Genomic DNA, 17,643 nt, shown 5'->3' with positions numbered 1-17,643 from the left:
GAAATTGAGAGCCTTACATGGTAAATAATTGGCCCTCATTTTGGGTGTAACTTAAATGAAATGTCTTACCAATTCCCTTCATTTTATGAGACCTAGGAAAGAACATAACACTTTATTCTATGAAACATTATGCTGTGAGTTCCAAACAGCATAGAGTTTATTGCTTGTTTTCTGCAAGGGTACAAGAGGTTTATAATTTCCGCTTTTATTTTTCTTATTTACAGTGTCAGTTGAAGCTCACAGAGCAGCTGATGTGAAAAAACTATGAACACACTGTAATAAATACAAAAGACTGAAATGAGAAATAAAAATGTTAAAATTTCAGACAAAAATTTAGCAAAAAGAAAACTAATTTACACACACAATACTTACATACACACCGAATAAAGTGGGTTTTACACCACGTGAGAAATTGCACCGGTCGGCGACTAAATGTCGCAGGGCTCGGCTGGCAAAGCATGCTACAAGAAGCAACAGTCCATATGGTCTGATCTATTATCTAGAAACTGAGTGAAAGTCAATTATGTTAGATGTAGATAGCAGAAAACAGTACTGTGTGCGTGCACTGGACATGAGCTCTATGTGTGCATATCTACACGCGTATATATCTACATAAAAAGTCAATCAGTCCATTAACTATTTTGTAAATAGATGGAAGTTGCTGATTATAACGGCAACACAAGTCTGCGTGTGCAAAAAAAAATGTTTTTTTAATGCATTTTATTCATTTTCTGTAAAATTAAGGTTGCTTGTGATCCACCACATGAACAATATCTTATACTGTACAAAAGCACAATTTCTAGGATACTTGATAATTGTCTTTCTGAAGAGAATCTGCTTTACCTTTGATCACACTGGACTGGGTCTATTTTATTTTGCATGTACGCAGGTGAATACAGTCCATGGTCATAGTCCACGTCCACTGCTATTAAACAGGCAGCATAAAAAAAAACATTCAACAGAATTTTTCTCATGTCAACACACATTTTGCTCAGAAGGGACAAAATAATAGCAAATAAATATTGTTTTTAAAAAAACAAGTCCATTCATGCAAGGGTTGTGGTAGAGGCTCTATTAGGGTCATGTCTAGATGGTATACAGCGTGTCAAAAGGTGATTTTTCTATGCATTTTAGCTAACCCTAACCTTGACCTAATTCTCATAACCTGCTAGGTTCATTCTACGAAACGTCCATTTTGACAAAAGCTGTATCCCTTCTAGACTTAAAAACTCTAGCACTCTCTGGGCCCAACCTCAGTCTCTTAGTGGCCAAAAGGTTAAAGGTTATGCACTCAGCTCGCATTCAAGGAGAGGGTCACGGGTTTGACCTGACAACGGCTTCCATAACCAGAAGATCATCTCCCCTTCCACAAGTCAGCTTCACAAAGAAAGATGACTTCACCTGAGAATACAGAGGTCTGTGATAACACCAACATGCTAGCATGTACATGAATAGAAAGAAGAACAAGCCATATACAAAATAGGTATGTTTTTGTACACATATATACTCAAAATTACAGGTAGATATACTTTCTTATCTGTATATTTCCATTGAATGCAGTATGGTTGGAATAAAACGTGGTATATTCATTTGAACTTAATATGAAGAAAGCACGTCCTTTGTCGCCATTCAGTTTGTAAAGTGCTCTAGAGTGGCAACTGGAAAAAACATCCTGCAAAAAACATCCTGCCATCTTAGGTTGGATGTCACTTTTGAAAACACTGACATCGTCCTTGAATTGCTTTCAACTAGCCTGGTCCCTGGGACAGAGTTCCACTCACTAGACAACGACCCACTTTGAGTGTTTGATAAGGAATTTCTATGGTGTGATTTAAAAGGTACAGTGTGATATAATGATGTTTAGCGTTAAGTTCAACTCAGACTTTCACCAAAGCGCAACAGGTCTACTCCATGTGTAGCTGGACGGGGTTAGCATGTCTATTAGCTTTTGATGTCAAGAGGTGGCAGGAAGTTAGCTGTGTGAGACTGTATTGGTCATCAGTAAGACCTAGTTTCTCCTGGTTAGCTCATGGTCAGGAACCCCCCTGGCCCTAGTCATCTACTCAGTGTGGACCTTCATATTTCTCTCCCCCAGGCCAAAGACAACATAACTTCTCAAAAATACTCTCGTTGCAGTCTGGACCTTGGCATTCGATCGCACCAGACGACCCACAAAAAAAGAAAAGATAAAGTGCTTTCACGGAACGCACATACTAGGGACCAAAGTTTTCTTCGGTCAGGAAAAACTCCCGGTCCAACACAAAACTGGTTGTTCTGTGGCTTTCACCATTATAATTACATACAAGCTATTACAAAAAGAAAACTTAAAAAACTAAATAAAAGCTGGCATTCTCACAGGGTTTCAAGGTATGTAATCGTCACTCCTCTGTAGCAGCTGAAAAGGGAAGTGATATTTAAAAAAAAAAAAAAGAATGCAGTGAGAGAGAGAGGAGAGGGTTCCCGTGTGGTCTGCCTCTCAGTCTCTGTCCTTCTGCAGTCGGTCTCCATACTGTCCTGGGGAACTGGGCAGCAGAAAGGGGTGTGGTCACAATCCTCATGGGCGTGCCTGAACGTTGCAGGGTTCCCGTGGTGACAGCAGAGTCTATAGTATTGCTGCGCTGACCGCACAAAATACACACACGCTGACACACACACACACACACACACACACACTTCCCCACTGATGTGTCACTCATTCCACCGCAAAGCCACACGTCTCCTCGATGGCTGTCAGCAGCTTGTCGTACAGCTTGTCATAGTGCTCGTAGGCGGGAACGTCAATCCGGTTAAAGCTGGACAGAGAGGGAGAGAAAGAGTTTGGAAGAGAGAGGAGGACATTTTAGGTTTGAAAGGACAGTTTTGAAGAACCTTTATCCATCGATAAATGAATGCCATTTTATTTTCGTGTCAAATCGGCAGTTGGCAACCCATCCATTACGGGATGAATTGACGCCAACAAGCATTTCAATAATTCTCTTTAAACCGTGCTACATACAAAACATTAATATTGGATTTGGACATGCATTTAAGACCGGTAAAACCATATTAGTTGGGAGATTGGACACCCTTTCATAACATGGCTTTGCCTCATTGACAAGTCATTGTAATTAAGAATATGTTGTTAAATGTATGGAGTAGCATTCTTGTAGCAGTGTGTATCTGTGTGTCTAAGTGGAGCAGTAACTGTACTCACCAGGTGTGGGCTTTGGGTAGATTGTTGGTGTTGGCATCGATCTGGTGGATGGTGAAGAGCCTGGGCCCCGCGGCACCTGGAGGGTCACACACACAGAGAGAGAGAGAGAAAAAGAGAGTCATCATAAATTCTCAGGCTGTCCATCATTATATTTCTCGACACACAGAAGTCAGACAGTTCAGGACAGTTGACCAGTTGAACTCAGTGTTTAGAACGTGAACAAACATGGCTGCTGTTTTAACACAAGACTGGGTGTATATTTTATATACTGTATATTTTCATACAGAAAGACAGCTGGGTTGGCCTCAGACAGACAGACAGACTGACAGAGACTCACAGGCAGGCACACACACACACAGACTCTCTCACACGGGCACGCACGGCTTGAACAGAAAGATCAACTCTCAAACACGCACACTGCGAAACACACACAGCTGCACTCTGAGGTCTTCTGTTCCCCCAGGGCTTCCTGTCTGTCTGGATTTAACCAAACCAACTGAGGTCGACCACGACTCTGTCATGAAGACGGGGTCAACTCCGGCAGTCAGAGGCTCGCACAGTGTTTTCCACTAGTGTCGGCTATATAGCCAGTTACAAACTCACTTTCAGCAAGGTACTTTTTCCACTTCAATTAATTAAGCAACTTATTTTTTTTACAAGTCAGAAAATATATTAAAAACATTCTAGTGATCTATTGATAGGACAAGCGCCTGTCAGTCACAAAGTGAGCGATGACAAGGAAGTCTGTCCCGCCTCCCGGTACCTGGGTGTGTGTGTTGTGTACGCTGTGGTTACAGTCAAATTTCTTTACACAGTGGGAGAGAGCCTGATGCTCTTCCATCGTTTACGAGTCAATTTGCACGTCCCTTATAAAATGTGGTAACGATGAGTCGAAATCCACAACCTATTGTTTCCTGACACATTCATATTTTTTCTTTTGCGTGTTTCATATGCAGCCATGACGTGCAAGAGCACAGGCTTACTGAGCCGTTCATCTGGCTCCATAATTTGTATACCGGTAGGCTTTTTGGTCAATAATCTGCAGATAAATTATGAAAACAATCGATGAAGATGGTGAATCCTATTCACTGTAGGTACAATTGGTAGGATAGTGGAGATATGATCAAAGAAAACAAATGTAATTGTTTTAAAAGCTAGAGATACTTACAGTGCCTTCAGAAAGTATTCACACCCCTTGACTTTTGACAGATTCTTGGGTTACAGTCTGAATTTAAAATGGATTCAAATTGAGATTTTGTGTAACTAGCCTACACACAACACCCCATAACGTCAGAGGAATTTTTAACTAATTTAAAAAAATTAAGCTGAAATGTCTGGTGTCAATAAGTATTACACCCCTTTGTTATGGCAAGCCTAAATAAGTAAAGGAGTAAAAATGTGCTTAACAAGTCACACGGACTCACTCTGTATAATAGAGAGAGTGTTTAACATGATGTTTGAATGACTACCTCATCTCTGTACCCCACACATACAATTATCCGTAAGGTCCCTCAGTCGAGCTGTGAATTTCAAACATATTCAACCACAAAGACCAGGGAGGTTTTCCAATGCCTTGCAAAGAAGGGTACCCATTGGTAGATGGTAGCATGGTGAAGTTATTAATTACACTTTGAATGGTGTATCAATAGACCAAGTCACTACAAAGACACAGGCGTCCTTCCTAACTCAGTAGCCAGAGAGGAAGGAAACCGCTCAGCAATGTCACCATGTGGCCAACGGTGACTTTAAAACAGTTACAGAGTTTAATGGCTGTGACAGGAGAAACTGAGGATGGATCAACAACATTGTACTTACTCCACAATACTAACCTAAATGACAGAGTGAAAAGGAAGCCTGTACAGAATCAAATATTCCAAAACATGCATCCTGTTTGCAACAAGGCACTAAAGTAAAACTGCAAAAAAAAGTGGCAAAGAAATTAACTTTATGTCCTGATGACAAAGCGTTATCTTTGGGGCAAATCCAACAACTGAGTACCACTTCATATTTTCAATCGTGGCGATGGCTGCATCATGTTATGGGTATGCTTGTCATCAGCAAGAACTAGGGAGTCCTTGCCAACGCACTGGCAAGATGCTAGAGGAAAACCTAGTTCAGTCTGCTTTCCACCAGACACTGGGAGATGAATTCACCTTTCAGCAGGACAATAACCTAAAACACAAGGCCAGATCTACACTGGAGTTGCTTATCAAGACGACATTAAATGTTCCTGAGTGACCTAGTTACAGTTTTGACTTAAAATCGGCTTTAAAATCTATGGCAAGACTTGAAAATGGCCATCCAGCAATGATCAACCATCAACTTGACAGAGCTTGAAGAATTTAATTAAGAATAATGTGCAAATATTGTATAATCCAGGTATGCAAAGCTCTTAGAGACTTACCCAGAAAGACTCACTGCTGTAATTGCTGCCAAAGGTGCCTCTACAAAGTATTGACTCAGGGGTGTGAATACTTATGTAAATGAGCCATTTAATTTTCCATAACTTAGCAAACATTTTTCACTTAGTCATTATGGGGTATTGTGTGTAGATGTAGTGTGTAGATGGGTGAGAAAAAATATATAATTGAATTCAGGCTGTAATAACAAAATGCGGAATAAATCAAGGGGTATGAATACTTTTTGAAGGCACTGTAAACACATCACCCCCCCCATCTCTTTACCTTGTAAAGCCTTGAATCCCTGCAGTGGGACTCTAGATGACCCGGTAACAAACTGCAGCAGTCTGGCCCTCCTCTCCTCGTCATAGGACTCCACGGCCTTCCAGAACCACTTGACCACATTGCTGTCCGTGGTGCAGTGCTTCAGACGTGTGTTGCTCTTCCAGTCCGCTATGTCGATCTTCCCCAGGCCACACACTATCAACTGGGGTAGGGAGGAGAGGGGAGAACATAGCTGATTAGATGGTTTGAAGGGGTGTATATTCGTGGGAAAAAGTATGATAGCTGTCACCTTCCATTTCATTTAAAAAGTATATCCCAAGGTCTCAGATTCATCTTGGAACCCCCCCCCTCCCCTATTCAGGATACCCACACAAAGATCTATGCTCTTGAGAAATGATGTCATGTTTCCAGTAAGTGAATCATTTCTTTCCTAGACCATGTTATATGCAACTGTCTACATACCTCTAGTTCCTTCTCGTCAAAGGACTTGAGCAGGTGCTGGGGGATGACCTCGTTGAAGCCCTTCTGCAGGGCCAGGAACTGAGCCTCGATGCCGTGGAGGAAACGCCAGTTCACATACAGCCTATAAAGAGAGAAGACCTAAGTCAATAACATTGCAACATGTGAAACCCCCACAGCAGTTCAACCAAAACCAGGACTGGGGGATAAGTATTTTTGGTGTGCTGGTAATCTTGGAAAGACAGAACCAAATTCAGATTTGGTTCTGGAGGGGAGGGTTGAGATTCGGCTCAGTGCGAGAGGCGTAGTCCTTTGAAACCCTTGGCCATCTATGAGCCAATCGAATCCCTCCCCTTCTGAAATTCGAAAGATGCCAGGTAACAACCATCTCTGCTTAATCGTGATTCGTCCAAATAATCAGTGACGCAAAAACCAGCGCACCAGAGGAATTATTCCTCTTCACCGTCATATCCCCTATGTTCCAGACAGATTTAACTTCAGTTACGGATGGGGAAGAGACTACTGCGCTGCTAACTGGCTGGCATGCAGCTGCTGTCTTGGTCGGAACAGGTCTATCTTGAAAAATAGATTGTATCACAATGAGACCAACCAAATCAAATAATAAATTAACCCCATTGGTTCTAAGAGGAACGATGTCACGCCATCACAAGGTATGTTTCAGGTGTATACTTCAGACCTGAGGGGTGATGACAGTTGCTGTGTGTGTATCGCGTCGGCTGTGAGTGTGTGTGTATCGCGTCGGCTGTGAGTGTGTGTGTATCGCGTCGGCTGTGAGTGTGTGTGTATCGCGTCGGCTGTGAGTGTGTGTGTGTATCGCGTCGGCTGTGTGTATCAAATCAAATTACATCAGCTGATATCTCAAAGTGCTGTACAGAAACATGTCAGCTGTGTGTATCGCGTCGGCTGTGTGTGTGTGTATCGCGTCGGCTGTGTGTGTGTGTGTGTGTGTGTATCGCGTCAGCTGTGTGTGTGTGTGTGTGTGTGTATCGCGTCGGCTGTGTGTGTGTGTATCGCGTCGGCTGCGTGTGTGTGTGTGTATCGCGTCGGCTGCGTGTGTGTGTGTGTATCGCGTCGGCTGCGTGTGTGTGTATCGCGTCGGCTGCGTGTGTGTGTGTATCGCGTCGGCTGTGTGTGTGTGCGTCGGCTGTGTGTGTGTGTGTGTGTATCGCGTCGGTGTGTGTGTGTGTGTGTGTGTGTGTGTATCGCGTCGGTGTGTGTGTGTGTGTGTGTGTGTGTGTGTGTATCGCGTCGGCTGTGTGTGTGTGTGTGTGTGTGTGTGTGTATATCGCGTCGGCTGCGTGTGTGTGTGTATCGCGTCGGCTGCGTGTGTGTATCGCGTCGGCTGCGTGTGTGTATCGCGTCGGCTGCGTGTGTGTGTGTATCGCGTCGGCTGCGTGTGTGTGTATCGCGTCGGCTGCGTTTGTGTGTGTGTGTATCGCGTCGGCTGTGTGTGTGTGTATCGCGTCGGCTGTGTGTGTGTGTGTGTGTATCGCGTCTGCTGTGTGTGTGTGTGTATCGCGTCTGCTGTGTGTGTGTGTGTGTATCGCGTCTGCTGTGTGTGTGTGTGTATCGCGTCGGCTGTGTGTGTGTGTGTGTATGGCGTCGGCTGTGTGTGTGTGTGTGTGTGTGTGTATCGCGTCGGCTGTGTGTGTATCGCGTCGGCTGTGTGTGTGTGTGTATCGCGTCGGCTGTGTGTGTGTGTATCGCGTCGGCTGTGTGTGTGTGTGTGTGTATGGCGTCGGCTGTGTGTGTGTGTGTCGCGTCGGCTGTGTGTGTGTGTGTGTGTGTTTCGCGTCGGCTGTGTGTGTGTGTGTTTCGCGTCGGCTGTGTGTGTGTGTGTATCGCGTCGGCTGTGTGTGTGTGTATCGCGTCGGCTGTGTGTGTGTGTGTGTGTATCGCGTCGGCTGTGTGTTTGTGTGTGTGTGTGTGTATCGCGTCGGCTGTGTGTGTGTGTGTGTGTATGGCGTCGGCTGTGTGTGTGTGTGTGTGTGTATCGCGTCTGCTGTGTGTGTGTGTGTGTATCGCGTCTGCTGTGTGTGTGTGTGTATCGCGTCGGCTGTGTGTGTGTGTGTGTGTGTATGGCGTCGGCTGTGTGTGTGTGTGTGTGTGTGTGTGTGTATCGCGTCGGCTGTGTGTGTATCGCGTCGGCTGTGTGTGTGTGTGTGTGTGTGTTTCGCGTCGGCTGTGTGTGTGTGTGTTTCGCGTCGGCTGTGTGTGTGTGTATCGCGTCGGCTGTGTGTGTGTGTGTGTATCGCGTCGGCTGTGTGTGTGTGTGTGTGTGTGTATCGCGTCGGCTGTGTGTTTGTGTGTGTGTGTGTGTATCGCGTCGGCTGTGTGTGTGTGTGTGTGTGTGTGTGTGTGTGTGTGTGTATGGCGTCGGCTGTGTGTGTGTGTGTGTGTGTGTGTATCGCGTCTGCTGTGTGTGTGTGTGTGTGTGTGTGTATCGCGTCTGCTGTGTGTGTGTGTGTATCGCGTCGGCTGTGTGTGTGTGTGTGTGTGTGTGTATGGCGTCGGCTGTGTGTGTGTGTGTGTGTGTATCGCGTCGGCTGTGTGTGTATCGCGTCGGCTGTGTGTGTGTGTATCGCGTCGGCTGTGTGTGTGTGTATCGCGTCGGCTGCGTGTGTGTGTGTGTGTATGGCGTCGGCTGTGTGTGTGTGTGTCGCGTCGGCTGTGTGTGTGTGTGTGTGTGTGTTGCGTCGGCTGTGTGTGTGTGTGTGTATCGCGTCGGCTGTGTGTGTGTGTGTATCGCGTCGGCTGTGTGTGTGTGTGTGTGTATCGCGTCTGCTGTGTGTGTGTGTGTATCGCGTCGGCTGTGTGTGTTTGTGTGTGTGTGTGTGTATCGCGTCGGCTGTGTGTGTGTGTGTGTGTGTGTGTGTGTGTGTGTGTATGGCGTCGGCTGTGTGTGTGTGTGTGTGTGTGTATCGCGTCTGCTGTGTGTGTGTGTGTGTGTGTGTGTATCGCGTCTGCTGTGTGTGTGTATCGCGTCGGCTGTGTGTGTTTGTGTGTGTGTGTATGGCGTCGGCTGTGTGTGTGTGTGTGTGTATGGCGTCGGCTGTGTGTGTGTGTGTATGGCGTCGGCTGTGTGTGTGTGTGTGTGTGTGTGTATGGCGTCGGCTGTGTGTGTGTGTGTGTGTGTATGGCGTCGGCTGTGTGTGTGTGTGTGTGTGTCGCGTCGGTGTGTGTGTGTGTGTGTGTCGGCAGTGTGTGTCGGCTGTGTGTGTGCGTGTGTGTGTGTATCGCGTCGGCTGTGTGTGTGTGTGTGTGTATCGCGTTGTGTGTGTGTGTGTGTGTGTGTGTGTGTATGGCGTCGGCTGTGTGTGTGTGTGTGTGTATGGCGTCGGCTGTGTGTGTGTGTGTGTGTGTGTGTATCGCGTCGGCTGTGTGTGTATATCGCGCGGCTGTGTGTGTGTCGCGTCGGCTGTGTGTGTGTGTGTATCGCGTCGGCTGTGTGTGTGTGTGTGTGTATCGCGTCTGCTGTGTGTGTGTATCGCGTCTGCTGTGTGTGTGTGTGTGTGTGTGTATCGCGTCGGCTGTGTGTGTTTGTGTGTGTGTGTGTGTGTGTGTATCGCGTCGGCTGTGTGTGTGTGTGTGTATCGCGTCGGCTGTGTGTGTGTGTGTGTGTGTGTGTGTATCGCGTCGGCTGTGTGTGTATCGGCGTCGGCTGTGTGTGTGTGTGTATCGCGTCGGCTGTGTGTGTGTGTGTGTGTATCGCGTCGGCCGTGTGTGTGTGTATATCGCGTCGGCTGTGTGTGTGTGTGTGTTTGTGTGTGTGTGTATCGCGTCGGCTGTGTGTGTGTGTGTGTGTATCGCGTCGGCTGTGTGTGTGTGTGTGTGTGTGTGTGTGTGTATCGCGTCGGCTGTGTGTGTGTGTGTGTATCGCGTCGGCTGTGTGTGTGTGTGTGTATCGCGTCGGCTGTGTGTGTGTGTGTGTATCGCGTCGGCTGTGTGTGTGTGTATCGCGTCGGCTGTGTGTGTGTGTGTGTGTATCGCGTCGGCTGTGTGTGTGTGTATCGTGTCGGCTGTGTGTATCGTGTCGGCTGTGTGTGTATCGTGTCGGCTGTGTGTGTGCGCGTGCGTGGGACTCAGGCGGCCGCCTCCTCCTCCTCCGTACCTGACATACTCCTTCTTGGTGTCCTCGGAGACAGAGACAGTCTTGCCGTTGGGCTTCAGTTCGTGCTGGATGTGTGTTTCGCGTCGGCTGTGTGTGTGTGTGTATCGCGTCGGCTGTGTGTGTGTGTGTGTGTGTATCGCGTCGGCTGTGTGTGTGTGTGTGTATGGCGTCGGCTGTGTGTGTTTGTGTGTGTGTGTGTATGGCGTCGGCTGTGTGTGTGTGTGTGTGTGTGTGTGTGTATGGCGTCGGCTGTGTGTGTGTGTGTGTGTGTGTGTGTGTGTATGGCGTCGGCTGTGTGTGTGTGTGTGTGTATGGCGTCGGCTGTGTGTGTGTGTGTGTGTGTGTGTGTATCGCGTCTGCTGTGTGTGTGTGTGTGTATCGCGTCTGCTGTGTGTGTGTGTGTGTATCGCGTCGGCTGTGTGTGTTTGTGTGTGTGTGTATGGCGTCGGCTGTGTGTGTGTGTGTGTGTATGGCGTCGGCTGTGTGTGTATGGCGTCGGCTGTGTGTGTGTGTGTATGGCGTCGGCTGTGTGTGTGTGTGTGTATGGCGTCGGCTGTGTGTGTGTGTGTGTCGCGTCGGCTGTGTGTGTGTGTGTGTGTGTGTGTATCGCGTCGGCTGTGTGTGTGTGTGTCGCGTCGGCTGTGTGTGTGTGTGTGTGTGTGTGTGTATCGCTGTGTGTGTGTGTGTGTCGGCTGTGTGTGTGTGTGTGTGTGTATCGCGTCGGCTGTGTGTGTGTGTGTGTGTGTGTGTGTATCGCGTCGGCTGTGTGTGTGTGTGTGTATCGCGTCTGCTGTGTGTGTGTGTGTGTATCGCGTCGGCTGTGTGTGTTTGTGTGTGTGTGTATCGCGTCGGCTGTGTGTGTGTGTGTGTGTGTGTGTGTGTATCGCGTCGGCTGTGTGTGTGTGTGTATCGCGTCGGCCGTGTGTGTGTGTGTATCGCGTCGGCTGTGTGTGTGTGTGTGTGTGTGTATCGCGTCGGCTGTGTGTGTGTGTGTGTGTGTGTGTATCGCGTCGGCTGTGTCTGTGTGTGTGTGTGTGTGTATCGCGTCGGCCGTGTGTGTGTGTGTATCGCGTCGGCTGTGTGTGTGTGTGTGTGTGTGTGTGTGTGTATCGCGTCGGCTGTGTGTGTGTGTGTATCGCGTGTATCGCGTCGGCTGTGTGTGTGTGTATCGCGTCGGCTGTGTGTGTGCGTGTGTGTGTGTGTGTGTGTATCGCGTCGGCTGTGTGTGTGTGTATCGCGTCGGCTGTGGGTGTGTGTGTGTGTGTGTGTGTATCGCGTCGGCTGTGTGTGTGTATCGCGTCGGCTGTGTGTGTGTGTATCGCGTCGGCTGTGTGTGTGTGTATCGTGTCGGCTGTGTGTATCGTGTCGGCTGTGTGTGTATCGTGTCGGCTGTGTGTGTATCGTGTCGGCTGTGTGTGTGCGCGTGCGTGGGACTCAGGCGGCCGCCTCCTCCTCCTCCGTACCTGACATACTCCTTCTTGGTGTCCTCGGAGACAGAGACAGTCTTGCCGTTGGGCTTCAGTTCGTGCTGGATGATCTCGCCGTAGGCATTGTGCTCCACACAGAACGTATGGTCCAGCACCCCCGTGATGTCGTTGTCCCTGGAGCGGAGAAGACGGAAATGTTAGTCGTCGGACATGTTACCCTGTCTTGTCAACAGAGGGCGCTAGTCTTGATGGGAGAGCAGTTGGTTCATGCTGGTGTTTTAGTGGCATTTCATGGATACAAAACAACCAACAGGTCAGCTCAAGGTTGTCAGCTCATGGCCACATGTGCAAACTCAAACATTACACATGCTATCCTGTGTGTCTGAATATACTGTATATGGCTGTGCTTGTACAGTATTGTATGTCTTCGGGGGTTCACGTAAGTTCAATTGTGTCTGTGTGCAAGCATCTGTATGTGTGTGTGTGTTTGTAGATGTCTGCCTCAACGCTGTGTGTGTGTCCAGGTCTATACATTATATATGCAAAAGTATGAGGACACCCCTTCAAATTAGTGGATTCAGCTATTTCAGCCACATCCGTTGCTGACAGATGTATAAAATGGAGCACACAGCCGTGCAATCTCCATAGCTCAACATTGGCAGTAGAATGGCCTTACTGAAGAGCTCAGTGACTTTCAACGTGGCACTGTCACAGGATGCCGACTTTCCAACAAGTTAGTTTGTCAAATTTCTAGGAGCAACAAGCTCACAGAACGGGACCACCGAGTGCTGAAGCACACAGAGCGTAAAAACCGTCTGTCATAACAGAGTTCCAAACTGCCTCTGGAAGCAATGTCAGCACAAGAACTGCTCGCTGGGAGCTTCACCAAATGGGTTTCCACGGCCGAGCAGCCGCACACAAGCCTAAGATCACCATGCACAATGCCAAGAGTCGGCTGGAGTTGTGTAAAGCTCGCCGCCATTGAACTCTGGAGCAGCCGTTATTGGGCCTATATGAATTCTAGTTAGTTTTGAAGCACATGCACATGTATTTGTTTATGATAAAAGCTAAAATGTTGATACGAATCCCAGTCATTCAAAAGACAAAGTAATTTGTGGAATATTAGGTTTTTACATTGTGTAAAAAGCACCGTTTCCTACTGAGATGCATTACATTGAAAATTGTACTGTCACTTTAATAAGAATGTCAGTGACCTTCTGGAGTGACAACATGCAAATCAGTCATTCATTCATTGCTATGATCTCCTGAAGAAGCTATCCCTTTTCCATTCTTTCTGTGCCGCCAAATGTTTGCATATACTGATAAAGTTACCAGGTCGTTAGCTAGCTACGGTGTTAACGGCACGCGAGTCGTTTTAGAACGGCCCAGGGTCTATGAAGGTAAAATGCGTCCCGTCACTGGAGAAGCTTCCAGCTGCAGCGCCAACGTGCAATAGAAGGAAAAAACATTGCGCGGGTAATACGGGTCACAATTTCTGAACAGTTTTACGCTGGAGACCATAACCATTTTTTCCCCCTCTCTAGGCCACTCGGAAACAGCAGCACAGTGAAGCCTAATCATTACAACAATTATCAGACTTTTTTTCCCTCCTAGGTGCACTGGTGCTCCCAGATTGAAATTTCCAAGTCGCACAGCAAAATATTTTGGCGCATATGCGACCAAAACGCGTGTCAGAGCCCCTGTACGTGTCGTCGGTGTCTCCTACTCACAGGATCCAGACCAGGCTGTTGTGGAGGTCCGGGTCCACTGACTCCATGTCGTCCAGGGTGATGGGTTTCCCCAGCAGCTGTTTGTAGAAGGGCAGGGTGAAGCCCCCGTCTATGTAGTGGCCGTGGAACACCGCCATGCCCATGATACGACCCACAAAGTGGAAGTAGGACAGGTGCTCCTGGAGAAAAAGAAAGGAGAGATGAGTTTTGAGGTTGGCCATCGATGCTTATTTTGTGTGCGAGTGTGGTCACTATTGGGTTGTAGAGAAAAGCGTGATATAAATATAGCTTATCATCATTATTATACCGAGGTCCCTCCCCTCTGACTTTCTCATCCAATGGGCTTGAAGTGGTGGTGAGCAGACACGAGGAATCAAGAAAATGTCATTGAGATTCTCCCCGTGTCTACAAGAACCTCCCTCTCGTAGGAATTCAGCTTGTGGCTCGTTCTCCATCCTCCTCTCTGTTATTATGTGTCTCTCTCTATGTATCTATTGACTCCTCTATTTCTCTCTCTCACCGGGTTGACGGCGCTGTCTGGGTTGATCTGCAGGGTGTAGATGTCGTCTCTGGAGTACTGGAACAGGCCGTAGTAGGGGTTCAACATCTCATGGGACAGCAGGTACAGCCACTCCCTATACGACAGACATCTTGTTAGTCACGTGACACCGGCATAATAAAAACACCATTATTTTGGGTTGCATGTTGGCCACATGCCCCCAAAAATATTCTGTTTGATGCATCAAGCTTTTGGAATGTGAATTTCCACAGAGGTTGTTTCTTTCTGGACTACTGCCCTATGAGCAAAAGATGTCGAAAAGACATTGAAAATATTTTGAAAAGGCATCTTTTTGGTTGAAAAGACGAAGACCATAGATTGACTGATCAAAACAATTTTGCTCAATGGGTTGACCTCGTGGTATTATTAAACAGTGTTTCAGCCTGGAGGTGTGGATGACTCCAGTACCTGGCCACTCCTCCGTAGTCCAGGCCCTCCTCTCCTCTGAACTTGACCATCAGTCTCTTCCACAGGTCCTTGGGACGCATCTTCATCACCTGGCGGTACGACTCCTGCAACACAACAAACATGGGTCTGTTAACCTTGGGTGTATTCACTAGGAACCAAACGGAACCAAACAGGGAGGAACTTACCCGAATTGGTCAAATATAAACTCTCGTTTTTGCTGCAAAACATTTTTGCTACGGAATACACCCCTAATCATAAAATGTGCCAACCTGCAGGCCATTCAACTCAACCCTCAATCATGCTGTTTCTGTTCTAAACAGCGCTTGTTGTTTTACGCAGCAGTAAGAGCAACAGTGGATTACAATGTTCCGGATCCGAATTCCACAATTGATAATGTCAAGTAAAGTCTGTTCCTTATTTTAATTTAAAATAATAATAATTTAAGTAGGGCAGAGAGTACAGCAATATGCGGTCGACAATTTACCATTGTCATAATACTCCCTCAGATGAGTCAATTCACCATCCAGAGCTGTTTGACAGCGCTGTACACCGCTCCTCGTTCTCTCGCTCTCCTGGTAGACTAGGCCCTAGTGGTGTCTGGGAGAAACCAGCAGGAATGCACCAACACCATGACACATGTGCCTGGGAAAGAGAGCGAGTGCATGTGTGAGTGGGCTTTACGTGCACTAGCTCCGTTTACGTCACGTAAGGGCTTTCTCTCCCCCCCCCGCTCTCTCTCCTCTATCAGGGTCCAGAGTAACTCGGGAGGGCTGCCATCAAAAACAAACTCCTGCCACCACAGCACAGAGCTGTGAGGAGTGTTGCAACGGTGAACGCAGCAAAGCACAGGAAGCAGGCTCGAGGAGAAGCAGGAGAGTGAAGCGAGGGTTATTAGTTAGGAAATTACAGTGCACTGGTCAGTGGCGAACAATGCCACCAGTCCCTGTTGAAATCGCAGGCAGGGCGCGCCACACACACACGGGCGCACGCTCACTTTGCTTTCTTGCACATCGTGTCCCCGTGGCCGTTACCGTCCCCAGGATGAAGGCATCTTTTTTTTTCTTCATTTGCTCAAATTGTACTGGCGAAAGATGTCCGTCCCCAAAACTTGCCACTAGGTCCTTCCTTCCTCCCTCTATCCCCTCCCCTCCTTCCCCCCACTTTTAACTGCTGAAATCATCCTGAAAGAATGTCTTGCCGCGGAAGAACAGATGATTGGAGGAGGCAAAAGAAAGAGGAAACTGGTGTTTGAAAGGGCCTTTTTCCTCTCTGGTTTTTACTGCAAATCGTAACGAATTTGGGGGTATTACTGCTCAGTTGTAGTAGGCCTTTTCTTGCAGACTGTAAATGGATGCAAAGCAACCTATAAATCGTATGGGTGTGCATGTTTGTAGACTTGTAACAGAGTGTGTTTAAGTATGTTTATATAGATATATATTTTTCCTTATTTTTCTTCAGTATAAACACTTGTTTGGGTGTATGAGCATGCAGTGTACTATTGCATGTGTCATTTTTACATGTATGCCTTTGAGTGTGTACACGGTGTACAAAACATTAAGAGCACCTGCTCTTTCCATGACAAAGTGACCATAGTCTGATCCCTTACTGATGCCAATTGTTAAGTCCACTTCAATCAGCGTAGGGGAGGAGTCAAGTTAAAGGAGGATGTTTAAGCCTTGTAGACATGGATTGTGGATGTGTGCCATTCAGCAGGTGAATGGGCAAGACAAAAAACTTAAGTGCCTTTGAATGGGGTATGGTAGTATGTGCCAGGAGCACAGGGTTGTCAAGAACTGCAGCGCTGCTGGGTTTCTCCACGCTCAACAGTTTCCCACGTCCATCAAGAATGGTCCTCCACCCAAAGGACATCCAGCCAACTTGACACAGCTGTGAGAAGCATTGGAGTCAGCATCCCTGTGGAACGCTTTCGACACCATCTAGAGTCCATGCCCCGACTAATTGAGGCTGTTCGTTCTGAGGGCAAAAGCAAGGGGGAGGTGCAACTCAATATTAGGAAGGTTTGTGCAGCCTACTATAAAAAGTATTCTTGATTTGTGGCGGATGAGTGAGTTACGCCTCTCAATGTAAAGCACTACCTATCTACATGAAAATGCAATCCATTATGATCCAGTATAAAATGAAGCCGTCAATCACACACCTGGACAGGGTTTTCACACAAGGCCCCCCCCCCAATCAGTTTACCTCAAAGATCTCCTCGCGGCAGACCTCGATGCGACAGTGGCCTGCCTGGGGCTGCTGATTGGACAGCTCCTGCCGGAGGATCTTGAGCTTCTGGACCAGGTCCCTCTTGTACTTGGGCACGGTGAGGCACTCGGCCTCCTCTGGGAGCTGGGCCGGGGACAACGCCGGGACCTGCGGGGGGGGCTGCTGCTCCTTCAACTGATTCGACTGACGACTACTGGGGAGGGAGACGAGCAGAAATGCTCGTATGTTAAACAGTAAAAGATTTGCAAACAAGACAATTGTAACACATGGAATGAAATGATTAACACCATCTTTCTCCCTCTGTCTCGCTCCACTATTTTGGCAATAGTGGACTGCTCCGTTAAAATGGCAAGGCAGTTCGTTTTGAATTTGGATAGAGACAGAGAGCAAGAGAGAGGTGGTGTGGACTGTGGAGAATACGGGGTTAAACATGTATATGGGTGCAAATGAACCCCCCCAGGGAAACCTTGGGACTTCCGACAAGCCCTCTAAGCACTAACTGAAACTTAATAGAAACCCCTGCACCCCCCCACCTCATCCTCCACTCTTTCTCATCTCAGAAGAGTCAATCTGAGCTAGATCTTTGGCTAGACTGGGACTTCACTGGGCATCAAGGTGGTATTACCACAGGGCCAAGAGAAAGAGAGAGAGAGAAAATAGAGGCACACAAAGGTAAGTGTTGTGAGGTGCTGGTGGCTGGCGCCTCTGGGCTCTCAGCTCGTTGTAGACAGAGGGAGTTGTGGTCCGTCTGTGCCTTCTGCCCTCCGCCACCACCTCCTCCTCTCCTTCCCTCTCATTTCAGTGCTGGCAGACTAATTAAACACG

At 47.7% G+C, this 17,643-nt stretch overlaps 1 protein-coding gene across 5 annotated transcripts in view; it reads right to left on the bottom strand.

Moving 5' to 3' along the window:
- Nucleotides 1–115: 115 nt before the first annotated feature.
- LOC112230328 (E3 ubiquitin-protein ligase SMURF2-like) overlaps nt 116–17,643 on the bottom strand; it is a 75,665-nt gene continuing 58,137 nt past the window's right edge. For 2 of the 5 annotated variants that reach the window (XM_042310798.1, XM_042310801.1), the window contains exons 12-20: nt 16,795–17,011; nt 14,593–14,696; nt 14,146–14,260; nt 13,626–13,804; nt 11,932–12,069; nt 6,340–6,460; nt 5,878–6,079; nt 3,194–3,269; nt 116–2,792 (exon numbers count right to left, since the gene is read on the bottom strand). In XM_042310798.1, the coding sequence (XP_042166732.1) occupies nt 2,693–2,792; nt 3,194–3,269; nt 5,878–6,079; nt 6,340–6,460; nt 11,932–12,069; nt 13,626–13,804; nt 14,146–14,260; nt 14,593–14,696; nt 16,795–17,011 (1,252 nt within the window). In that variant the 3' untranslated portion in view covers nt 116–2,692. Of the gene's footprint in view, nt 2,793–3,193; nt 3,270–5,877; nt 6,080–6,339; nt 6,461–10,468; nt 10,540–11,931; nt 12,070–13,625; nt 13,805–14,145; nt 14,261–14,592; nt 14,697–16,794; nt 17,012–17,643 lie in introns of all 5 variants that reach the window. The other 3 variants (XM_042310800.1, XM_042310802.1, XM_042310799.1) reach the window with 2 other exon arrangements.

The sequence above is a fragment of the Oncorhynchus tshawytscha genome, linkage group LG32 (genome assembly GCF_018296145.1).
Source record: "Oncorhynchus tshawytscha isolate Ot180627B linkage group LG32, Otsh_v2.0, whole genome shotgun sequence".
NCBI classification, from domain to species: Eukaryota; Metazoa; Chordata; class Actinopteri; order Salmoniformes; family Salmonidae; genus Oncorhynchus; species Oncorhynchus tshawytscha.
Note: the sequence above shows the minus strand (reverse complement) of the source record. Positions and strands in the feature narration are given on the sequence as shown.